The 26129-nt window shown below is 48.7% G+C and overlaps 1 protein-coding gene across 8 annotated transcripts in view; it reads left to right on the forward strand.

The window, feature by feature from the left end:
• Positions 1-26129, forward strand: part of Nav2 (neuron navigator 2) — a 658579-nt gene that overhangs the window by 282540 nt on the left and 349910 nt on the right. For 4 of the 8 annotated variants that reach the window (XM_017588741.3, XM_063278000.1, XM_063278035.1 and 1 more), the window contains exon 1: positions 11324-12386. The exons of 2 other annotated variants lie outside the window; for them this stretch is intronic. In XM_017588741.3, the coding sequence (XP_017444230.1) occupies positions 12129-12386 (258 nt within the window). In that variant the 5' untranslated portion in view covers positions 11324-12128. Of the gene's footprint in view, positions 1-11321; positions 12387-26129 lie in introns of those variants that run through there. 2 more of the 8 variants (XR_010060052.1, NM_138529.1) reach the window with 2 other exon arrangements.

Below are 26129 nucleotides of genomic sequence, written 5' to 3' on the forward strand. Positions count from 1 at the left end.
GGATTTTATTTGTCTTCTATTTGGAAAGGGAGCGGAAATCAAAGCAGATGTTTGTGATCTTGAATCTTCACACAGCTTGAGCCGATCTTGGAGTGCAAAGATCTTCATGGGTGTCTCTGTTTTGTTGACAAGCTTTAGACTAGCCTGGAACTTGGCCAAGGGCAATGGTAATGATTCCTTTCCTTTCTGGGGCATTCTGGACTCACCATCCTTACTGTATCTCTCTCCTATGGCCAACATCCTTGATGTCACAGGCAATTATTTCTAGAGAGGCTAGAATGACTTTTGGTGCCTCTCTGCTCAAGGGTAGCCCTGGAACTTCTGAAGAGAGTGCTTCTGCTAGGGCCAAGCTTTGTAGCGCCTGTATCAGCTGGGGAGTCTGTGGTAGGAAGATTGGGAGTTTGAGGTCAGTCTGGACTACATAGTGAGACTCCGTTTCAAGAATACGATGAGAAGGAAAAAGAGAGGGGGAGAAGGAAGAAGAAGATGATGATGAAAAGGGAAGGAGGAAGAAAGAAAATGAAAAAATCATTCCCAGAACCACTTTCAAGATTTCTTTTTTTATTATTTATTTATTATATATGAGTACACTGTAGCTGTCTTCAGACACACCAGATGAGGGCATCAGATCTCATTACAGATGGTTTTGAGCCACCACGTGGTTGCTGGGATTTGAACTCGGGACCTCTGGAAGAGCAGTCAGTGCTCTTAACCACTGAGCCATCTTCCCAGCCCCAGAACCACTTTCAGACAAAGCCTCGAGAACAAGAACAAGTCTCCCTGTGTCTTATGGAAACCTTCATCAGTGACCTTGTTCCATGGACAACTGCCACAGTATTTTGTTGCTCTATTTAATTTAGGTTGGGCAAGCAGCTCCCTGAAAAGGTAGAGGTGATTCGAAGTCAGTTGTGCATGCATCGCCAAGGACAACGCTGGCACATTAGTGGGTGTAGGATAGGGCTTGCTGAGTGTTCCTAAGATAAATGAAAGTTTCGGACAAATGTATTTGTAAAACACAGATAATTCCACTAGGAAGTACTTAAAATTCACCCCATAACTCAGAGCCTTTGGAAGAAAGATATAAATAATAAATAACCGAGCTTTAACTCACATCTCAGAAGTAACCTCTTTATAGTGGCTGGATGTAAGTCCTCCCTTTCCTTCCTTTCTCTTTATAAACGTAATTATTCCCACAGAAACAATCAGGCAATTCAGGTATACCTAATCCTTTACTTATTAAGTAAGCTAATAGAAGACAAATAACAAGAGAAAGTCTAGGATTTTTAAATAAAGGAAGGAATCACAAAGCGTATTTCAAAATTCTAAATTTTTAAGAGTTACACTCTGAAGAGGTTTCTTTTTTCTCACCAGCCAGCCCTTCTGTCAGCATGGATCTCCCCCAAGAGTTAACTTAATAAGTCATCTCAGAGTCCTGTTGCCTGGGCTCCCTCCACTGCCCGGAGGTCACACATTGGCCAGGAGCTTTTCCTGATCATGAGATGTTATGCTGGCCAATACTCCTGCCTGGGGAATAGTCAAAGGGTTGGCACACAGGCTAAGAGGAGGGCAGCAGTAACCAGACAGAAAGTGTAATCAAGGAAGGGGAGGGGAAGGAGGGGGAGGGGAGGGAGGGAGGGAGAGGAGGAGGAGGAGGAGGAAGAGGAGGAGGAGGAAGAGGAGGAGGAGGAAGAGGAGGAGGAGGAGGAAGAGGAGGAGGAGGAGGAGGAAGAGGAGGAGGAGGAAGAGGAGGAGGAGGAGGAGGGGAACCTGCTACCTCGTGAGCAGTGAAAACACAGCAACCACAGGCTGCATGGTGCCACAGTGGCTGCCCTCAGTTGCACAGGCAACTTCCGGCTGTGTCTTCTGTCTGGAAGCAGATCTCATTAGGAAGTAACAGAAACCCTGGGGCTTTCCAGGTTGGCTTTTTAACACTAATTAAAATTATCCAGCTACTGCTTTCAATACCACCACCCCCCGCTGTGAAATGTCATGAGAATAAAGCCTTTGTAGCATCTTTCTCCTTTTTAATAGCGTATATTAATTGCACAGAATGATGGATTTCTTGGTGACATTTTCATTCATGTTACTTTTGCTGTGACAAATGCCCGACAGAAAGCAACTTAAAGGGGAGAAGTTTTCTTTGACCTGACCAAAAAAAAAAAAAAAAAAAAAAACTTAAAGGGGAGGAGTTTTCTTTGGCTCAGAGTTCAAGGGAGCACAGTCCCTCCCTCAGGGAAGGCACGGGAACAAGAGTGTGGCAGCTGGACACATTGAATCTGAGGTCAGGAAGGAAAGAGAGAGATGGATGTTGGTGTTCAGTTCACTGTCTCCTTCTAATGCAGTCTGGAGCTTCAGCCTGTGCAATGGCGCAACCCACATTTAGGGTAGGTCTTTCTATTTCAACTAATCTAGTCTAGAAAATCCTTCATGTACATGCCCAGAGGCCTGTCTCCAAGATGATTCTAGAGCCCATCAAATTGTCAATCAATATAAGCCATCACAAGCATACAGTGTACTTGGATCACACTCATGCCCCCACTCCCACCAATTATGGCCTCCATTTTGTTTTGCCTTTGATGGTACTGGAAACTGAACCTGGGACTTGTGTTTGTTAGCAAGTACTCAACCCTTGAGCTATGTCTCTGATTCATCAACCACTTTTACAGCAGCCCTTTCCAGTTTGTCTACACCTGGAAGACTTTATTGTCATGACAATGCCTGGGCCACAGTACAGAGTGGCCAGCTTCCTTTATAGATGGTGGTACCTGGCAACCTATTTCTTTCTTTCTCTCTTTCTTTTTTCTTTCTTCCTTCCTTCCTTCCTTTCTTTCTTTCTTTCTTTCTTTCTTTCTTTCTTTCTTCTTTCGTTCATTCTTTCTTCTTTCTTTCGTTCTTTATTTCAATATTTAACTTCCAGGAGGTCTGTCTTATTAAGGTTTTACTGATGTGAAGAAGTATTACAACCAAGGGCAGCTCTTATAAGGACAGCATTTAATTGGGGCTGGCTCACAGGTTTAGGAGTTCAGTCCATTATCATCAAGGTGGGAGCATGGCAGCATCCAGGCAGGCATGGCACAGGAGGAGCTGAGAGTTCTACATCTTCATCTGAAGGCTGCTAGGAGACTTCTAGGCAGCCGGGATGAGGGTCTTAAAGCCCACACTCACAGTGACACTATTCCAACAAGGCCACACCTACACCAAGAAGGCCACATCTCCAAATAGTGCCAGTCCTTGGGCTAGGCATACGCAAACCACCACAAGGACTATAATGTATGGCCAAGGCTTCACACTGAGAACAAGGAGCAGCTGATCCCAAGTCACTTGTGGTCTTGTTTCAAATGTAGCCCAGAGTCAGAATTCAGGCATGCTGGAAGGACATAGGGCCTATTCCTTTAACACTCTCCCAGTGACTGTTGGGCTTCATATTTAAAGAACCCGGTCCAACTTATCTTTACCCCTCATTGAACAGTAGCAAGAGGCTCTGTTTCAGAGACTAAGCATCTCTCAGGGACTGGTGCTCATTCCTTGCCTTACCTTTAAGATTTCTGCCCTTAGACTGGAATAATAGCTCGGGAGTTAAGAGCACTGGCTATCTTTTCAGAGGACTGCAGTTCAATCCCCCGCATCCACCTAGTGGCTCATAAATTTCGTGGAATCTGACAACTTCTTCAGGTTTCTATGAGCATCAAACACACAGGCAGTACATAGACATACATGCAAGCAAAACCACCCAGACACATAAAATGAAATCAAATTTAAAAATAATAAGGACTCTGTCCTTACAACCTGGGTAGTTACTTGAACTCCTAGTGTACTTTTTCAGCTGCAGGGTGCTATGGGACATGTTCCATGTAAGGGAGTGCCACAGGGGACACATTAGGAGCAGGGCAGTGTGGGCTTGCCTTTAATGTCGATACCCCCATGGTTATGCTTCTGTAGTACACTGCCTGGTGTTCAGAGTTCGAGCAGTTGGGTTGCTCTCAATCGACTCAGCCAGCTGTGGTATCTCAGGGGAAATGCTAGACCATCTCTGGGCCTGTTTACTCTTCTACAAAGGGAAAAGAGCAATAACCATTCATCCCTCAAAGGTGGTGGGAAAATCAGAGATAATATGTGTACAGTGCTGACTGTGGTCCCAGGCATGGAGTAAAGAACAGGGTCACAAATTATAGTTCTTATTAATATCAGCATCACTAATGGGGCCACTCTGGTTATACAGACTCATGTATGGGAAGAATGGGCAGTATAAAAGTAGGAGCAACTTGCTGAAAGGCCAGCTTGAAGGTTAGGGGCATAGCTCACTTGGTAGGGTGCTTACCTAGTATGCATGAAGCTTTGGGTTGGGTCCCCAGTGTCACATGAAAACTGGTAGGGATGATGCACCCCGGCTATCCATACCTTGGGGGTGGAGGCAGAAAAATCAGAAGTTCAAGATGACCCTCACCTATTTGTTGAGTTCAAAGCCAACCTGGGCTACGTGAGACCCTATGTCAACAAAACAACAACAACAAAACAAAAAAAGACCAACAACAATAATATCAAAGCAGTTTGATACTGATTTAATTAGGTCTCTCAATTGATTATATTGTTTTTTCCCTTATCAATAAGAGTGACTATTAAAAAGCACATGTGAAATTAAAACTCAAAAAGCTTGTAGGTGGGATCACCCTAGATCTGGACCAATTAGACTCTCCCTTCTTCACCTGTGCTTCCTGAGCAGCCTTTGAATGCAGTCTCAGCCATTGCCCACTTTACCTCATTGTCCCCTCACACAGTTGCCACTTGTCCCTCATCCCTGCCCCTTCGCCAAGCCAAACCGGAAACTTGACTCTGGATTGCTTCACCTCAGGAATGGGGACCGGGTGGGTGGGGAGCAAGCCCAGGTTCATCTCCTGGCATCCCTGATCCAGAATTCCCGTTCCCATCAGAAGCAAGCTGTTCTTGGGTTTGTTTCTTTTCCTCTGTTCTTACCCTTCTGCTCCTAAACAATGCCAGATTCCACATATGGATCTTTGTTTATAGTTCTCTTTAATTTGTTTTAAATTAGCTTACAGAATAATAGTTTTCCTTAAGGCATTTACATGTATATGGGTTAGAGTTCCCCCAAGATCGAAGGAAAAAATCTGGTCACTCAAGAGTAACAGCAGCTCAGTTCAGGGCATCACTTGGTGGTACAGGACAAAGAATGTGAGCTGCGGGCTTCATCTCCAGCCTGTGTCACTACTGACAGGGCACAGACTTTCAAAGGTGGGGTCACTGAAGATGCTGGGACATTAGCCTCCTCTCTGTCATTGCTTCTTGGCCACTGTGACCAGCTTTGGTCCTCCATACTTTAAGTGATGATGATCTGTGCTAAACCCTAAACCCGAAGCAACAGGGCCAAGATACCACTGATAGAAACATTCAAAACCATGGGCTGGAACAACCTTTGCCTTTAAGTTGCTTTACGTCAAGTATTTGTCACAGTGACAGAATGCTGGGAAACACTTCTTTGCCACTTTGATCGGGAGTCTGCAACTTTGCTCTGGTTTACTCTATCCCCGCAGGCTCCTCATATGAAATGTCAGAGAACAGAATTGTTCTTACTCAGGATTCACAAGACAACGGTGACCCCTGCATTCGGGGTCTCTCTTCAGATGTCCAATCACTTGTCTAATGACAAGACACTCAGCAGTCACTAAAGCCATGCACCCAGAGGCTTGCTCTTGAGAAGCCCTGATCCAGGGAACGTGACGTCTCATACCCTTGTGGTTCACCAGTGCTGGCATCCGGGAGGAAGCAATGTGTGGTTTCGTGTTCCCACTGGTGTGACTTATTTAGACAGCCTTCTCCCACCTACAAGAGGCCAAAGTAGCCACAGCCTATGTTTTTAGTAAGCTATGTTTTCCATGGTGATTATACTAATTCTTGTTTGCCTTTTGCCACTGTTTTCATTGAATGTGGGCTTTGTAGAAGTTCTCTGTAGAATGAAGCAAGAGGCAAAGAAAACAAACAAACACCTTCCTAGACATGGCAAGACAGGAGACAGACCGAGATCTCTTAAGGTAGGAAACAAACAAAAAATATGTCTGTTACTTTTTTATTATTGTTGTTAGAATACTAATGGGCACATCTGATAACCCCATGACTAGATGGCCTTCCCTTGTGCCCAGTTCATCATGGTTTACTTTACGCAGCTTCTGTTTCCCAGTTTGTTTCCCTTACTAGGTTGACGGGCAGCTCTCCCTGCTCTTCATTTGTGAGAAAGCAGTTCTCGGGCAAAAGGACAACAGCCCTGTCGTCCTATACCCAGAGTCTAGGACATAGTGTTAAAATGGCTGATCTCTGGGTTAATCACTGAGCAGCTGATCAACCAGTGTTTTCCTAGATGTTTGACTTTTAGTCAGGGCCTCATGTTCACACAATGCCAACACAGGCAGTTGGGGGAACCCCAGTGCTCTCAGATACTGTGGTGTGCACTGATTTGTAATCAGACCCCTTGCTGAAAGGACACAAGAGACGAGAAGTCCTTTGGGTAGGGGCAATGGATCTTGCAAGAATTCTCTCCCCAGGGGAGGGAGGAGGCCATTAAGCAATGTCTACACCCTCTTTGTAATGTCCTAAGGTAAAAGAAAAATGGATCAATCCCACCAGAGTTCATCCTGGGGAGCCAGTGACTTTATTAATCTTACTTAGGGAACATGGGTGAGTGGTTATGGGCAGGAGCATTGAGAACTTGAAGCAGCCACGACTGGAACTTCTACACCCAGTACATGGTTAGGCAGACAGCGCTTCTTCTCTGCCCCTAGTCTTCTCAAGCTCATATATTCCACCCCCTCCCCAGAGTCCCTGAGACCGAATGCAAAACTAGAAAATTGCAGACGACAGACTGGGAGGCATGGCTGGACGCTCAGGTGAAGGTCCAATGACCCACCCTACACCACTTCCTTCACTGAGTCTGCTAAGAGTTAACAAGCCCAGCTTCGATGATCATTTGCAAACAGATACAGCTGGTCTTACAAAGGTGACAGTTATTTGGCTCGGAGGACAGTGCTGTCTAACTGTAGATAGGCAGGGTTTCTGAAGTTCTGGGTCTCCCACAGTCTAGGATGAGCTCTTACCTCAGTTACTACCGAGAGTATTTGTAACATCTCTGGGTATGTGTCCTAAATTGACACTTTATGCCTTAGAAACTAGGGAACTAGGGGCAAGCACACGTTCCTGAATAAACTTATTCTCTCTCTCTCTCTCTCTCTCTCTCTCTCTCTCTCTGTGTGTGTGTGTGTGTGTGTGTGTGTGTGTGTGTGTGTGTGTGTGTGTGTTTGTGTCCCACATAGACTCATGAAATGTTTTACTTTGTGTAACCTTTTAGAGACTTGCAGGGTTTTCTTCCTCCTCTCTAACTGAGGGTCTGCAGGGGCAGCGGACTCTTGCATTTTCCCCATGACAGGCTGGAGTTTAACATGTTTTTGGCTCTTTAAAGGACTGTCTTCTTGGGAGGTCAGGCAGATGGAGTCTGTAAGGCATGAAGGATGGGTTGATGGGGCTGGTCATTCACAGGTCATCGCTGAAGCCCCATCCCCACTTAGCTAACAGTGGCTGACGGCGAGGATCATAGAGGGAGGGGGTCCAGTTGCTGCTTCCTGATTGGAGGATGGCTCCTGACCCCAGGGGACATCCAAACTCCAGTGGTCCTCTGAGCTTTGGTGGTAAAGTTTCAAATAGGCCTATTGCCGAGAGTTGGATGATTTGAGAGTTTAGAGTCAGAGGACAGAGAAAGAAGCATTGCGGACGTTGCGTTTACAACAGAGCCTGTTTTAGATTTCCCTCTTCAGCTATACGGCACGTAATAAGAACGGACAAATGTTCTTTAAAAATCATGAAACATTCTTTGCAGAACAGCTTTGCTGTTCTCTGAACTGCTGACTCTGTCAGCTACCAGTGCTTGCTAACAGACACTGATTTAAAATTACTTTTTTTTCATTAACACAGTATCCACATAGAAGCAGTACACCGACAAGAGTATTTTTGTCGTGGGCCGCAATCTTATTTAAATAGGAAATGTTGCAATTATCTCATTTTGCTTCCCATTCGCTATCTTTCTCCCTCGTCTAGTTTGGATGCTACCGATTTTAGTTTAAGTGGGAAAAGTGAAAAGAGGGAAAAGGGGAGGTGAAACTGTTCAGGGAAGAACAGCTTAAAAAAAAGTATTAAAGCCATGAGGAGAAAGACATTTGGAAGTTCAAGGAAGATGTGTGCCATGGCAGACTTCCGTGGATAACCTAGAGTTAATGCGAAGAGGGTGTGCCTTTGTTTACCAGACGATAATTTGGAATAATATTATGAGTGGTTTGGAGTGTGGAAGTACACAAGCATGTGCAGATGTGTGTGAAACACCCACATTTTTGTTTCAACATGAGAGGGAACTTAGGTCCTTGTGCTTGTAGGACACTTTACGTACTGAGTGGTTCCCTTAGCCTATACGTGCTTTTAATTCAGAGCAAAGAATGTACTGTTTATGATACTTGTACATATTTGACACTCTCAGAACCTCTCCCCCTCCCCACCCACACACACCCAAATGGCTTTGATGCCAATTTTAACTGGGAACGTTTTTTGTTTTTTTTTTTTTTTTAACTTAAAGGCAAACACACATTGTGGCCATCACCAGTTTCATGTCTGTGACTGCATCACACTTTACCAGTGGACTGGGCTGCTCGTTGGATGCACCCTGAAAGCCACTTAACTTCAGTTAGGCCTTGAGCTGTCACACCTCTGTTGACAGTGGCCTAACCTTACAGCTTACAGTGTAGAGCTCCAGACTCCCAGCAGAGGCATCCATCGCCAGGGAGTTCAGCCTTTAGGAGACCTATTGAATTGGAGTTTGCAGTTCTTATGTATATGAAGGTTTAGGAGGTCCTGGAAGTGTGGTGAATGCAAACTTCATTTGGCTAGACTTCTCAGCTTTAGTACACATCAAAACCCCTTCACTGAGCATCGTTTAAAACATAGATTGCCCACCCCCCCATACCCTCAGGGAATTTTCAGTCAGTAGGATGAGAATGGTAGAGTATATATTAAAAAAAAAAAAGTTATAGGTTTTCTGTGATGCTCTGGGGACTAGACCTTAGACATCCTCTGCACCCGAGCCCTGAGAATATTTGGGAATTGTCCCACAATCCCTAATAACTGATGATGGTAATGCCTTTCTACAGCTCTTCATGATGCCGTGAGAACCAGAGTTCAAGGAGGAAAGTACCACAACCCCTTTTCATAGTAATTCCTACTAAAAGGCAACCTCACCACTCATTCATTTGGTAACAATCTGGGTAGCTTTTCAGTCCACAGCGTTCTGCTCACTTCTGACAGAATCTCATGAAAGTCAAAATATGGCTCTTCCAAACATTTATTCCTTTAGGAGAGAATGCTTGAAACAATAAATACGTTAAATAAAGCAAGACACTAGCATAGGAGATCGTCCAGCTGGACCAGGGTAATGTATACCATGTCAGGGACAAACTTGTGATTTGATTTCAGAGAGGAGGCCTAAAAGCTAAAACAGGCTATGTGTGTACCCCAACCCCGAACCCCATCCCCAGCTAAGGTAGAAAGGACCTGAAAAAAAAAAAACACTTCAGGGGTTATTTTAAAACTGAACTTTCATCTTGGTCTGGGTTCTTGGCTTAAGCCACTAATGCAAACTGCTGTGGACAGGACAGCTTTAACAACAAATGACTATTTCCCCCAGGCCTAGAGGCTGGAGATCTGAGATCAGGCTGTAGCCATGGTCAGATTCTTGTTGAGGTTTGTGGTTTCTGTGGATTCAGAAAGGCTGCTATTGCACTATCAGAAGGCAACTGTCTATCTTCTTCCTATCTCCTCTAACATGGCATCGGTCCCATCACGAGGGCTCCTCGGTCATTTACTACTTCCCAAAGGCTCCACTGTCTAAAACCAGTCGAGGATCGGGTGCTTACTTACAGTAGTGAGCACTGAAACCAGATTCTGGCACATGTGAAGCAAGCAAACTGTCCACCACCGAGCTACATCTCCAACCCTATTTTACTTTTATTTGGACAAAGAAGCTCATTAAAGTATCCTCAAGCGGGGAGCCTCCTACTTCAGCCCCTGAAGTAGCAGAAATTATAGGCTTACACCACCATTCCTGGCCACCTTAGAGTTTTGCCCGGTATGTTTGAGAGTGATAAATCTATTGCATTAGGATGATTGAAAGTCAACCCTGTGGATGTTGTAGATCAGGAAATAGGGCAAGAATAAAGTAAGAACATCCATCCTAGACCCAGAAAAGTGGCTTAAAGAGATGACAGTGGGACATACTGGGTGGAAACATTAATAATACATTTTTTTCCTGGTCCCTATACTTCCAGACACTATCTCATTTAGCTGGACGGTGCTTTTAGGGAAATGTATTCAAACCTCCACTTGATTTGCATGAGACACTGGAAGGTCTGTAAAGATGGTAAAACTTCCCAACTCAAATCCAAACTGCTCTCTGGGGTGGGCCTCCTTGAAGATCAGTCCCGAGGCAACCTGTCTGGACAATCTTATTTCCCTTCAGCTCTCAGACCGGGAGTCAGAGAGGAAGAGATCCTCCAGCGATTCCAAGCGGAGGAACCTGTGAGCTTGGCACGTCCCAGGCGCAGCCTGCCAGGCAGGCCTGCATGAAACCAGGGCGGGTTTAGCCTCAGCCTGCCCGGGTCACCAAGCCACTCTAATTACAGTCTGTGGTAGGTGGCAAGGAGGAGTTGTCTTTGGGCGCGAAGCTTCCCCGGCCATTGTATTAGCCTATAAATACTTCAAATACTTAAGTGCAACGTGCAACCTTTGAATGTCGCAGAGGAAGCTGTTGGAACGCCCCTGAGCCCACCCGGAAAGAAGAAATGGCTGGAGTGTCCTTCAAGCAGGGGACAAGGAGACCCGCCCTGTCAATCCCGTTGGAGGTGCAGAGAGGCTGGGGCGTGCCTCCGGAACCCGCAAAACCGTTGAGATTACCCGAGCGATTTGAAAAAGAGAAACCGATTTCCCCGACACATGCCAGAGGGTGGAGGGAGGCGGGAATCTGCAACCCAACGGCGTTTTCAAAGGCCGCTCCCGGGACGCGGGGGTGGCGGCCCGCGGGGAGGCGCGCGCCGGGGCCATGCCGCAGAGCGGCCACCAGCTCGCTTTGTACTTGCGGCCAAGCGCGGCCCCAGAGTTTCGGCGGCGGCCCCGCGGAGTTGAGGCCACGCCCCCTTGCAGTGCGAGTCGCGACCGCGGATTGGTCCGCCGCGAACCAATGGGCGCCCGGGAACGGCCCGGGCTGTCAGCGCGCGCCGCAGCCGGTCCTCCCCTGCGTCCAACCCTGCAGCCCGCGCTGCCTTCCCGGGAGCTCTGCTTAGCGCAGCGCAGCCAGCCTGGCCAGCTGCGCATCCCGGTGCCCGCGCCCTGCCACCACCGCCGTGCTGCGCTGGAGCGCACGGAGCATGGCCAGAGCCGCGGGAGCTCACGTGCTTGGTGTTCGAGGGGCTTGTGAGCATCGGTGATCGACTGTCACGCCCAGACAGACCTGTCTGCGGAGATCGCCCCGAGTCTGCCTAGGCGCGGGTGACACTGCGGCGCGTTTTCAGAGTGACAGCCGCCTCGCGGTTGAGACATCTTGGGCTCCGTGTGCCCTCCGTTTCCCCATCCTCCGCTCTTTTGCTCGAAGATTCACACCGGCAGGCTCCAGAGCGCGACGTGTGCGTCCCCGTAGCCTGTGTCTCTTCCTAAGGAGCCTTCTCACTTCGGAGACGCAATGACAAGTTAATATGGGCGTCCACGCCTCAGTTTCCCAGGAGAAGAATTGCCAGAGGCAGCCTTCCGCGAGAGCCCAGAGCTTCTGAGCAGCCCTCCCGCTGCGACATCCGCGCAGGTGGGACCTGCTGAGGGCAGTGACTAGCCCGCCACCCGGCAGGCGCACTCACTGGATTTCCCCAATTCCCCGACCCGGGGATTTTGTTTTTTGGGTTTTTTTTGTTTTTTCTTCCACTGTTGGTGGGCGCCTCGCGGGCCGAGGCCCGGCGCCTGCTCGGCTGCCCGCGCTGCCTTTAGCGGTCGCCTCCGCCGCCGCTGCCAGGGACGTGCTGGGAAAGCCAAAGCCCAGGGAGAAGATGCCGGCCATCCTGGTAGCCTCCAAAATGAAATCGGGACTGCCCAAACCGGTGCATAGCGCCGCGCCCATCCTGCACGTCCCCCCGGCCCGGACTGGTCCTCAACCCTGCTATCTTAAGTTGGGAAGCAAGGTAGAGGTGAGCAAGACGGCCTACACTAGCCAAATCCCCCTGAAATCGCAGGGGCTGCAGGAGCCGACGGGGGAGGGGCTCCCGTTGCGGAAGAGCAGCTCTCTGGAGAACGGGTTCGATACCCAGGTGAGCAGTGCTGTGTGCTGGGGCACTATTACATGGTGGGAGTGATGGAGGATCCTTCATGAGGGAGGGGTACGGCTGCCTTGAGGAGAGGCTACCATAATGTGATTGGAGAGAGGACGCATACCCCTTATGCTGGCAGATTAGAAGGATACATTGGTCAGTGGGTGTGGCCAGGAGGGACTTAGCTGGCCAGGGTGCCAGAGGTTCTCCTGAGGAGCTCTGCAAAGCTAAGGGGTTCTGGCAGCCAGCTGCTTTTATGGGATTGGAGCAGGTTTAGAGATGCTTTCAAAAACCGAATGCTGGCATCGGAAATGCTAGGGCCATCAATGCTGAGAGCTTGGCCCCAAGGAGTGGTATCTGCTGCTGTGATGTGTGTCTATAGCAGTGCCTCGGGTTGTAACTCGGAGAAGGAGTGGTCTGGTGCCTTGATGAATTGGATATCACCTGCCAGCTGTGAGATCCAGGACAAGGGAACTGAGTGATTGCCCTGAAGTTACCCTCCTCCTAGCTTGGAGATGACTGGTTTCTGCCCCATCTTTAGGGGGAAGGGATTCTGACCAGGTGCTGCCGAGTGCTAGCTGCTACAGACTCCTGGTGACTGGAGTGGCTTGGCTGTCTCAGAATGGCTGCCGAATCTAAGCCCCTCCTTCTTGGGTAGTCTATGCTGCCAGTGTTGGTGGCTCTGGTGATTACGGAGGTGATGGTGTGTGGGTGAGAGAATGGCTGAAAGAGAAATGGTGACTTCTACCTTTCCTGGCAGAGCAGGCATCCCCCTACTGGGCTGGGTGACAGGCCCTGGCCGTGCAATCTCTTTTAAGGAAATCCTGAAGGGCCAATCAGTTTCTCTTGGACTCCTGCCTTCCCTGCTGCCTTCCCCCCTCTTCTGGCAGGAGGGAGCAGGGCCATGCTGTATTTTCTTGGCTGCCAGTCAGCAGGGACTTTTAGGGACAGGCTGACCTGACTGGTGTGGCTGTCCCAGTCAGGAGAGGAGAATCGGGAATCCAGAAGGGGAGGCAGTCTGGAGTTGGTATGGGATGGGGGTGGGGCATGGGGAGGAGAGCAACAGACCAGATGACCTTTTGGGCATCTACTTCTCTGTAGCGTTCTCTGATCAGAGGCTAATGCTCAATACATTCCTAACCTTCCGGCGGAGGAGCTGGGATCTAGAAGCTGCTTAGAGACAGACCGTTGGAGCTCAGAGCCAGAGAAGGCCCCTTCCCCACACAAGCTCCCACACCCGCCCGACAGCATGTCCCTCTTGGTGCTGCACTTGCTAAACATTTTTGGAAGCTGACAGCCCTGACTGATGGTGTGTGGGAGGAAGGCAAGATTTCCTCCAGTGCTCCTGGGTCCTGGCTCTGCTGGGATGTGTGTTCTGTTCTTTTTCTTAGAGCTACAGGACTTGTCCAGAGGGCTCTGAAAAGAGGGTGAGCACCAGGGTGCCTTCCGTGTCGGTGGGGGGTGAAGTGGGTGGTGTTTTGGAACAGCAACTGAGAATGTGACACATGCCCTCGGGCCTGATGAGGAAGAATGTAGGAATGAACGGAAGGCAGATGCTGGACTCATTCACGGCCTGCTATTGCCCATTTGACCCTTCAGTCAAGGAGCAGTGGCACCGAGGATTACAGTGAGCAGGCTCTGAGAAGGTGATTCACCACTCTCTCTATTAAAAACAAAATTTTTTTTCACTTTTGGACATGGCCATGAGGGGCTAATTTGGCCCTAGTCCCTGGAGGCACCATTTCCCTTCTGTCCCCACTACCCCACATTCCACCTCTCTTGCTCTCCATGGGCCCTCTGCATCACGAGGGTGGTTTGGATGGGTGGCTCAGGAAACTGGCCGCCTTCCAGTGGACAGTCCCGGCTTCCCAACTGGCCCCTCCTTACCAGCCCCTGAGTCTCCTAGGAGCTCTTCTATGTAACAGGCACCCAGAGCCCCACCCTGACATCAAAGGGGCTTTGGCAAAAAGGATTTCACCTTCTTTGAACAGGGTATCCCCATGGTGACAGACAGTGCACATTCACCTTCCAGAAAAGTCCCTCGATTATGGCTTGAGGACTGTGGCTGACTTAGCACCTGGTAATTTCCTGGTCCCAAACTTAATGTTTATCATCACAAGACGCTCAGGAAATGATGAACTCAGTAGCAAATGATATCTTGGAGCCGTTGCCTCTGTTTTATTTGGGGGATTTTGGGCAGGAGGCTGGTTGGGCTGACGGTGACTAACAGCCCAGGTCTTAAAGCTTTGGCTATCAGTAGTACCTTCTGTCTGACCTATTAACTAACTACTGTCCTGGGCCTCAGTGCTTCCATCTGCAAAAATGGGCACAGGAATTGTGCATATTAAGAAAAAGTATTCTTTAAGCAAGAAAAGGTTGGGCTCTAGGAAGACATCAACCTGTTCACAAGCATTTACAGCTCTCTGACTCTGCCTGGCACAGAGTATTGGGCTCTGTGGGAGGATGGTGGAGGTGGGGTGAGCTGTGGAATACCTGGGGTGTTAGGTTCTCATTGGTCCGCACAGGAACACTTAGAATAGGTGTGGTGTATGTGCCCACATCCTAAGATGTCCTAAAGTAAAGAAGGCACCCTTGCCTTGTACGTCCCAGGTGCCAGGAATTGTTCTGGGTACTTTGCATAAAACAACTCTCTTTCAGTCTCTTAACAATCTGACGAGATGAGTGTGATCCCCATTTCACACATGAAGAAATCAAAGTTCAGTGGCCGCTCAAGCAACAGAGGTTGTAGCATTTGCACCGGAACCCCTTAACCATGGTGCTGGACCGGGGGAGACACAGCAGCTGCTGGTCAGTTATAGACCTTGAGGTATGGCCACAGACGTCACCACGGATTCACGTTGTCCAGCACGGCAAAGCAGGGATCCCAGCTCAGTCAAGTGCTGGACCAGTGACCATGCCCACTCTCCAGCACCGTCTCTCACGCTGCAGCAGAGCTGGTCTGGATCTTGGGCATGATTGATTCCAGTGCAAAGGCATGACTTCTGTTTCCAGCAGAGGGCAACACTGGAAGAGCTGGAGGAACTGAAGAGTGGAGGTGCTGGAAGGAAGAAGGCTAGCGAGTAGCTCAAGGGCCGGAGAAGACCAGGGGCTCACAGGGGAGGAAGGAGATGGTCTGGGCCTCAGCAGTGGACAAGAGTGCCCAGTAGGGAGGAGACAGAAGGAGGAGAACAAAGGAGAGGCGGTTGAGCTACCCTGAGTGGTGCCCATGTGGATGCTTCCTCCTGAATGTTCCAGATTGAGTGTTTTCCATTTTAAGTCAGCGTATGAGAAAGAACAGAGGCTTGGCAGTAGTGCTCACTTTGGCGTCTGTTGGAGGGTACCTGCCGGAGGTGGCGGTGAGAAACTGGGGAATCGGTGGCATCTCCTACAGGACCTGGTTCAACTGGCCCTTGGGAAGCAACAACAATGACTGTCATTAGCATGGTTTTCAGGGTGTTTATCATGGTAGTTATGGGACAAAGCATTCCCAGTTTTGTCTTTTGATACAGGGTCTCTCACTCACCCTGTAGACCAGGATGGCCTCCAACTCACAGTGATCCACCTGCCTCTGCATGCGTAGTGCTGGGATCAAAGGCATGTGCCATTCCTAGTTTCTTACCCAGCAGTTCCATTGACCTGGTGAGTTATTAGTTATCCGAGTCCCATGAATGATCTTCCCCACCATCAATGACTTGCAAGCCAATAGCTGTTAGGGGCAGTCAGCCTTTGCCCCCTCTCCTGGAGCCTCCTACAAGCCAGCAGTTCTCAACCTCCAGCAGAACCTGCTGTCTCAGTCAGGTCCTTCTGACCCCCTTTCTGCTACTGCGCCACCTGGACCTCTCTGAGAGGCACCATTTATCATATCTGTTCATACGCTGTGAACTGTGACCACGGGTAAATACACACACACACTCTGTGTTAGAGCGCAAGTCTCTGACCAGTCTTCAGGCAGAGAACTCTTGGTCTATCTGAGGGCCAGGTTAGCCTTTTTTTTTGTTTAAGAAGCAGTTGCAGAGGGAAGAGATGATTCACATAATGCTTTGATATTTCCTGTTTTTAGGAGCTCATGTTCAGCCTGCAACTTATTTCTTTAAAAAAAAAAAAATTAGAAGTGATTGAAATCCTGTGTGAGAGTTTTTAGACGTTTAAAAAGAAAGCGTGGGTGAGGCCCCCCGGGAAGAGCCCGGCTCCAAGCTCACAACCTGTTGCAGCTTTGCACCGCTGTGTTTGGATTAGAATGCTTGCCTCGCCATCAGAGCTGATTGTGGATTTGATTAGCGTGTTTCCCTGCCGTCGTGGTGCTCCCTTACCTCCTTGTCTCAGTTCTTGGAGGCGAACTCACGTTGTGGTTATCTGCCAACATGCAAGAATGTTTACAGTTTGCATATCACTGCCCAACCCCTGGGTTAATTCTCTAGAGATACTTTAAAGGTAGAGTCAGGGGCTTATTTGGGCCATCGTTCAGTGTGGATACCTCTTTGTATAAACATGCCTACATCTACACACACACACACACACACACACACACACACACACACACACACAGCTCTATGCACATGGAAAAGCTTCAAGTACCGAGCACATGTGATCACCCACATACCTCAAAGGGGAGGCAGGGGGAGTTACAGCCCAAAGTCCAGCTTTGATAATTGGCTGGATTTTACATCTTGCTTTTCACACTTTCTCTCCGACCACGATTTGAAGCGCCAGCCCCCCTGCCCATTTTCATTTACTTACGAGATGTGAGGGCTACAGCTTCACTAGGGGCTTTACTCAGACCCCTGTCAGTCTCCCGAAGCCGGTGTGTACAAACCCAAACTGCCCAACAAGATGTTGGCTGAGCGTCAGAAACTGTCATTTCTCAATTCAGCCTTGCCTCTGGGAAAGGCTCGTTCACAGAACATTTGCTCGATGCCGGCTCATCGAGCAGCACCCCGTATACCCCTTATGTCACCTAATATGAGACACAGAAACTGGACAAAGGTGAAACAGTTGGCATGGTTTGCATGCGGAAGCTAAGGGCAAGACTGACCATCAGTTGGAAATATCTCTGTGCAGTAATTCAGGCTTTATTGGCGGGCAGATCTGGATTCAAATCCAAGTTTTGGGCATATTACTTGGTACTGATGAATCACATGCTTTCTTTAATGGTGATGCTTATAGGCTGTAAGGATTAAGTGAGATAGCACAGCTGCCGTGTACAGGGTCTGGGCTATATTGGGCAAGGACTATGTGGCACTGCTTATTTTGACAACCCGACATCAGGCTGTGGCTCTTGTCTGCCTCGTCCTGAGCTTGTGCTCCATCTACCTGCTTCCCAAGTGGACAGACAGGCAGCTGTCACACTGAAGAAGGCCCCTGCACAGCAGTTCTCTGGGTCACTGACTTGGGAATGTGAGTAAACGCTGAACAGTGTCACCCGAGCAAATGACTTGCAGGGTTGTTCACCGAAACAACGTCCACATTTTAGTCACAGGCACACCATCCCTAAAACGGCAACCCAACTGAAGGTTCTGATCCAGACTGAACCGACAGAAGGCCTCCTTTATATGCCTGAGGTGGCGGGATGCAGCTGCCCAATCTGATGGCCCAGCTCAGGTCAGAAATCAGCAAGTCTCAGGCCTCTTGCCTAGGCTTCCTGATGGCTGCTTACGGTTCTGGGGGCAGAAGGGAGGTCCTTTTCCCTCATAGCTAAACAGTGGGAATTAAGCCTCATGACCAGTTTAGTCAGTAAGGTGCCCTGAGGCCTGATGGCCAGCTGCCCAGTGGTGTTTTACCAATAGCCACAGGACCAATTTTCAATGGCTACTCTGTCTTGTGGTCACATTGTTCGAGGGGATGGACAGTGTGTTCATAGAGCGTCTTGGGCATAATGGGCCATGTGATTTAGAGAAAAAAACTTAGTCAGGGTTTTGGGCTTCCATCTATGCTTAGACAATGGCAAGTGACTCAGACATTTTCACAGGGGCCCCGAGTCACCCATACAAAACTTTAAAATGACTCACGACTCCGTGCCCCTTTCCCAAGGCAAACACTCTCTTCTGTTTTGCGGACAAGGACCCCACAGCTTGGGAATGGTTTGTCCCTCCTCCCAAGTGGACTCTCAGTACTATCAGGAGGTGTACTGCGTATGTGGTCTCGGTAAACTCAGAGTTATTCTGCCACATCTCGTTCCTAGATCCCTGGTAGAAGAGAGAAAGTAAGAAATGATTCCTCCTCTAACTGGATTCTTTTCGGGTGCTTTGGGAAAATCAACTCCTCGTGACAGTGTGACAGATTATGGATAATTGTAACAGAGCTGAGGAGGTGGCTTCGTGGGTAAAGTGCTGGCTGTGAAACCATGAGGTTAGTTCCCGGAACCCATGATTTAAAAAGAAATCCAGGCACAGGGACCTGGAATGGGGAGATGGGGGTTGGGAGTAGCCATAGGAAGAAGCAGTAGAGCTTGCTTGCTGACTACTCAATTTTAGGCAGATTAGCAAGCTCCAGGCTCAGTAAGAGACCCTGTCTCAAAGACTAAAATGGAGAGCAATGGAGGAAGGCACCAACATCAACCTGTGGCCCCCACACAGGTATCCACAGGTGCACACGCTTGGGAGAACATACACCCTGAGGCGCTACCCACCCCAGAATAAAAAAAAATCACAGCAATCACTCACTCTGGTGAACACAGCCCTTTAAAATACAGCCTAGACACGTGTCATTGCATTTAACCCCACAGTGACCCATGAGGGAGATGCCGCTTCCAGAAAAGAGTGGCTTCTCAGGGATCCAGGAGCTTTGGTTCTATTTAGTTAGTCCTTTTGACCTCTGTCCATGGCCTTCCATGGGTCAGCTTGCCTTTCTGAGCTTCCAGTTAGCACATGGAGAGGAAGTCCCCTGCTCTACTCTTTTGGAAGGCTCACTGTCTGATCCACAGAGGTGAGTCTGATGGAGAAGGCACCAACGTTAGCATTTTTCAGAGTTCAGAAAGGTTCAGCTTCTAGGACCAGTTGCACAGCTGATAAACGGCATACCCAGAATTTGAAGGAAGCCATGTGATTTAACCTCCAAAGTCAGGATCCTTCCCAGCAACAGTGAAAGTCCTCTGCGGGGGGAGAGGGGGGAGTCTCAGAGGGTGTTGCTAAGATTAAATCACAGCAGGCTGCTGGTATAAATTTTGGACGGGGCATGGTGTATGCGGGGGTCTGAATAAACATGGCCCCCCACAGGCTCAGAGAGAGTGGGATTCTATGAGGCGTGGCCTCATTGGGGTGGGTGTGGCCTGTTTCAGGAAGTATGTCACTGGGGGTGGGCTTTGAGGTTTCAGAAACTCAAGCCAGGCCCTGTGTCTCTCTCTTCTTGCTACCTGCTGAACCAGATGTAGAACTCTCAGCTACCTCTCTAGTACTGTGTCTGCCTGTGTGCCACCATGCTTCCGACCATAAGGATAACAAGATAAGCCTCTGAGCCTGTAAGCCAGCCCCAGTTAAATGCTTTCCTTTATAAGAGTTGCTGTGATTATAGTATCTCTTCTCAGCAACAGAACACTGACCAAGATGGTACACATTCTTACTCCTACCCCCAGATTCTGAAAATACCCCTTCAATATTAAACAAATGTTACTATAGATTCCCATGTCCTCTGAGGCCACAGGCCCTTCGGGAGGGGTAAGTCAGGCAGGTGTGAGACAGAGGAAGGGAAAATAGGGAATTTGATTGAAACTGTTTGCTGCATTAGAGAGCAGTCAAGTTAGTTCTCATTATTGGTTTGTTTCTTTGTTTCTTTTCTTTTTTCATTAACTAGCCCAAGTATGCCTCAAACCCAAGATCCTCCTGCCTCTGCTCTCTGAGTGCTGAGATTGCAGGCGTATGCTACCATGCCCAGTGTAGATCAGTTTTATTCTAAAAATTAATATAATGATAAAGATTTCTTCATTTTTATTTTATGTAAATGGAATTTTTCCTTACGTGTGTAACTGTATACCATGTACATGCAGTGCCTGAGAGACCAGAAGAGGGCGCCAGATCCCCTGGAACTGGAGTTATAGATGATTGATTATAAGCTGTGAGGTGGGCGTGGATCAGCTTAACCATTGAGCCATCACTCCATAGACCACCTTCTATAAGAGTAGCCCTGGTATCTCATGATAAACAACCTGGGTGACTCTAGTGAATTAATAAGCCTTCTCAGTGTACAGTAATGGTGGCCCAGGCAAATTCTCATGCCCCACAGAAGAGAGACCTGAGAAGACTGTGGATGTTTGTTCTCATGGATAGGGCAAAGCTTCCAGACTGTGGTCCATCTTGCAAAAAAAAAATTTACCTGAACCAGCCTGCTCCTAGAGAAAGGAGATTTATGCTATGTCTCTGGAAGTTAGGAATCCAAACAACATGTTGCAGGCTCTTTCAAGCTCCCCTCCCTTAACGGTTGTGTCCTTTCATGACCAAGAACAATGGCTGTGCATTTGAGAAACGAACATTGAGTGGCATTCCCAAACAGGAAGCCAGAGAGGACCCAGGGCCTGACTCAGGCTTTTTTTTATCACTTGTCTCTCTCACAAGAACTGACTCCAGGAAACCAGTGCCCTCTTCGGAAGGTACACCCCAGTGACTCCAGGAAATGTCACCACCTTCCAGGGCTGCCACCTGGAGACAGACCAGTGTCTGACCCACGAGCCTCTGAGAGGTACCTAAGCCAATGGCTTGTAAGAATCTTCTCCAGTCTTTGTGCTGTCCGAGGTGATGATCCTGATCCTAACTTAGCAAAAAGGAGAGACGGGTCTGTGACGACAGTCGCCTTAAAGGGGCCTGGGGACCTTTGCGGGTCTCTCAGGAGTGGTAGGATTAAAATGCAGCCTTGTCTAATTTCAAACCTGTGCTTCTCTGCTCACTGTAGAGCACTTTTGCTGGTAGCTAGAGGAAGCCTGGGGCCCATGCTGAGTTGTCCCCTCCCCAGAGCCTTCATCTGCTTTGCTAGCCTTGGCCTTCCTCCATGTTCTGCATTTTCTCTTACTGGTCCTGCCAGGTGCTGCCGGGACCAGCCTGTCACCAGAAGCTCTATGACTGTACGATAAGCGGGTCCTGTGTGGTCTTGCCCACCTCGTCTACAATCCGGGTACCCCCTCCTTTCCTGCTGCTGTGGTTGTTATTCGGAGGGTCACACCCCCCACCCCCCACCTCCCCACCCTCCCATCCCCCATCCTCCATCCCCCCCACCCCGTGCCCCGGGCCAGCCGGGCCCGCCGGGGCCCATGTGCCTCACAGCTGGCAGGTCCTCCTTCCTGCCCTCCCGCCCTGCGCCGCTGGCTGCTGCCCTGCACACAGTCCTCATTTCATGCACATTTGCTCTGATTCTTTTCAGAGCTGGGAGAACTAGCTTGTTTTCGTCAAAATGCGTAGGCCGCCAATGTCCCAGAGCACTCAGGACTTCTAGTGCATGGACTTAGATGGTTAGCTAACTGGAGGCCACAGAAGGCACAAAACCCAGAGACAAAGACAGCATCTAGGTGACAAACCAGACTGGAAAGGAGCAGACTGACTTTGGATGGCTACATTCATGGTCTATGCCTGGAATGTCTAGAAACGTGGACACCTGACTCAGGAGAGATGGTAGAAGTCATCTGTTCCCAGCCATGTCCAAAGAGGCACGTGGCTTGCTTTGAGTTCCCAGGCCAGAGCGCAAACTGCCTCTTGCCTCCCTGGAACAGATCCGCAGATAAGATCTGCTCGGAAGCTCTGGATGATGTGATGGGCGCACCAGAACCAGCCTGTGCTGTAGGATTTCTCCTACCAAGTCTTTCAAACGGATACTAATTCCTTCATAGTAGGAAGCTTTGCCTTTGGCTCACAGAATAAGAAAAGTGGATGATAATTGGCTAACACCAACTGCTGTGATCCCCGGGCCAGCTCCACAGATGTATCCATCTGTGGATGTGCAAAACTGTCCCCTTGCATACATTTTGTTTATGGGCTCAGGGTCAGGCAGCATGCTGATCAAACCCACATGAAGCCGGCACTAGACTGCTTTGACTCTCTTCCATGCTTGTTATTCCTAACTTCCTAGATTGCCCCCATGCCCAAGCTGGACATCTGAGAGAGCTGGGGTACCCTCCTGCCTCCCCTTCTATTTACCGTGCATCTAATCTCTCTTGCACGGGGTGGAGACTGGGCCCTGGGGGCCTTGAATAAGTAGTCAGCTGCAGACCATTTTCCACAGGGAAAACATGGCTGGCATTTCGAGGGCTATGAAGGGGGAGAGCTGTTCGTGTCTGTAGCAGTGCCTGGCAGGGGATAGATAAAGACACTGCTCTTTCCAGAACGGTCACTTTGGGCTGGGTCGCTATTCCCATTGGGCTTTTCTCATTTCCCTACACAGAAGCCGTGCCTCTGAACTGAGTGCTTCAGGGATGCTTTCCTGTTGCCAGGTGAGGAGAGGCACAGAGATTATGAGCAGAGTGCCCAAGGTCACATACCTGCTGAGGGAAAGCCTAGCTGCAAGCTCAACCAGCACCTGAAGAGCCTTCATCCCTAGCCAGCCTGCCTTTCACGAGGACCGAGCCTTAGTCCGGTTGACGGTGGGAAGAAAGATCCAACATAGAGAGGGGTCAAAGCCCGCTACGGCCCTCCAAGGAAACCAAAGCTAAAACCTGTCTTGTAAGGTAGCAGAGGGCCTCTTTGAAGAACTAACCTAGAAATGTCCAGGCAGCCTGGGGGCCTTGGTGGGTGGACTCCTTGGCTTTTCTCTTTCAAGTCTCTGCTTACTGATGGTTTGAACTTTTTCTCTTCTAGCTAGCAGAACAGAAGTCAATGTAAGCTTGACTTTAGTCCCTAAAACTGTTTATCTGCCTAAAAAAAAAAGTGTCTGCTTTGTTGGTTTTAGACAGATGTAGATTAGAAGTATAAGGCTCGCCCACACCCATGTATCAGGCACAAACCGTGTGTACACTCTGTAACAGGAAGCTGCTGGTTTTCCATTCCAGAGAACTGGAACTCACTCAGAAATTTGTCATTTGCATGGTCCAACCCTCACCACATCCCACTGCTATTTCTGAGAGCTTCCAATCACCTGGGCGGTGAGGAAGCAAGGCGTCGGTAAAGCCATGCTGGCAGGACTAGAGTGGTACATTCTCCAGGTCTAGCGACTTCCAAGTGACCCCAGCCTGGCTCTGCCTGGCCCGGTCCGCTCTGTAGCATGTTGCCTTTGGATCAACACAGTGCAGACAAGAAGCTTATTTTAGAACTGGAAAGAGGGCAGACATATCAATAAAAAGCCAGGGAAGGAACAATCCATTCAGTGGTTTTAAAATATCTCTTCCTCAACAGAAAAAGATTATTTTTGTTTCTTAAAAAACAACTGGTGAGTTCCTCCCTCCCTCAGTTGAAAGGAGAAGCATAGCAGACTTCGTAAAATTTAAAATAAAAAAAAAGTTTAGAAAGATGGCCCAGTGGTTAAGAGAACTCACTGCTCTTTCCAGACCAGAGTTAGGTTCTCAGCACCCACATCAGGTGGTTTCCTGATTGCCTAGAACTCAAGCTGTGGGGGATGTGACGCCCTCTTCTGGCCCTCTCGGGGATGGCATTCACATGTGCAAACACAAACACACATTTGCATAACTAAACTTTTAGAGTAAGTTGTTCAAAACGAAAAACAAAAGAGTGTGGATCTGTACTGATACGAAGCAAGTCTGTCTCCTGTCCTTGCAGACTCTGAAGGCGTTGAGCATGACCCTGCTTTCTTGTCCCTCTCTTTTAAGGACCAAGAAACTGAGCCTTATGGTCTCCACACTTGCTGTCCTTTTTGCTTCCACCCTCTCCCCATATCAACAATGCTCATTCATTCATCTCCACTATCTGCCCAGGCATCAGTGGTCAGACCGCGCTGTATAACATGGCGGCATCCATCAACCTTCCCCAGACCACTCCTCACCTTGCTTTGTTTCTCTCAAGAGCTAGAACAGGTTTCCCATCCCATGTTAAACACGTTCTTGGTGTGTGTCTTTCTCTCTTATGCAGCCTGACCCACAGATAGAAGCAGAACAGTGCTCACATCTCTACTCTGCCAGACGTTCTAAAAAGCAACGCCTTCTGCAGTTAACACCGTTACCCTCTCTGGAAGCTCAGACTCACCTACCCTGAAGCCCCTGCCCTTTGATAAGATTGGAGAATTGGAGATGGGAGGAAGGGACAAGACGAGGCCAGGAGAAAAGTCTCCAGAATCAGCCACCACACCTTTGATGTCGTTAATTCCTGTGCGTTGGTGTGCAGCCAATGTTTGCCCATAATAGCCAGAGGCTGGGAATCAGGAAGTAGCTGAAGAAAGGAGCAGGCATAGAGGATCTCAGCTTCTCTCTCTCTCTCTCTCTCTCTCTCTCTCTCTCTCTCTGCCAGGTGGACCTGCATCTGTGGAGATGGCAGGCTCCCTAATACGCAGCCCAACTCACACAGTCTCTTTTGTGGAGGATGGCCATGAAGGAGGCAGAAAACAGCCAGAATAGCATTGGGAAGAGACCACTGACTTTGAGACTCCACGGAAGCCTCCCCGTGGGCGGGTGTTGTAGAAATAGCATTATGCCTGCTGTCTTTGAGCTAAGGGGAGGTTGGGTCCTGATTTGAGTATTGGTAAAATGCAGACCGTACTAGCCAACCTCCAGAATCAGACTGTTTGGCGAACACCTCTATATGTGCGTGAATGCATGCGAACGAGTGCATGTGTGTGTACCAACGAATGTGTTTGTACATGCATATATTCAAGCATGCACATGTGTACATGTGTGCATATGTTTCGGACACATGTATTTGTATTTATGTATTCAGCGTGTGTCTGAGTGTCCAGATGGCTTTCAAAGGCAACAGTTTTAAAAAAAAAAAAAAAAACAATCCATTTTACCCACAGACAGTTCCACAGTGCAAGAAGTTGAAAGTCTTTGTTCTTTGGATCAAGACCCTCCCATTCTTCTAAACCCTGTGTTCATAGCTCCATGGCCTGGGCACAGGCCCTGTGGTCCTTCCCCAGCAGCTCGTGGGGTTGTTCAGACATCTCCCTTGCAGAGAAAATCGATCCTCTGCATCTGTGTTTCTTAGGACTTTGCAGGGGATCCCGGAGCTCTTGGGGGTGTGTAATTGAATTCGAGACGGACTCTGAAGAGGAGTCAGGGGAAGTACAAGGATTCACAATCAACCACAGTCTGAATTTCAGATCTGCCTGCTAGCGTTCACGTGGCTCTAGGTGAGCGTCTGAGCCTGGTCCCCGTCTTCACAGCTTTGTAGACAGGAGAACAGTGAGCCCCAGCCCCCAAACCTGCTTTATAGGCAAGGTAGCAGCGACACATAACCTCACTGCCACCGCATCCTCCTGATTCTGTAGACCAAAAGCAGTCATATATATATATATATATATATATATATATATATATATATATATATATATATATATGAGACTCAGAGGGTGTCCAGTGATGAGCACTGTATGGCACCAAGCCCTCATGTGTCTCCTGCTAGACCTGGAAATATGGATATAATTGGCGAGAGAGGTCCGTGACAGATGCAGTCAAGAAATGCAATGTCAAGGCTTAATTACATTAGTGCGATTTGGCAATAAGGAGACCAATTAATTTGTTCTCAGATAGTTAGTAACATGAAGGGGAGTGAGCACAAAGAAAGGTCCTGTGGGGGCAAGAGAGAGCCAGGAGAAAACACAGCTCTCCCTTTAAGCCAGTGGGCTTCAAAATTGCATAAAGAACTGGTAAATAAGCACAGAGGCCTT

The sequence above is a fragment of the Rattus norvegicus genome, chromosome 1, assembly GCF_036323735.1.
Source record: "Rattus norvegicus strain BN/NHsdMcwi chromosome 1, GRCr8, whole genome shotgun sequence".
In the NCBI taxonomy this organism is placed as follows: domain Eukaryota; kingdom Metazoa; phylum Chordata; class Mammalia; order Rodentia; family Muridae; genus Rattus; species Rattus norvegicus.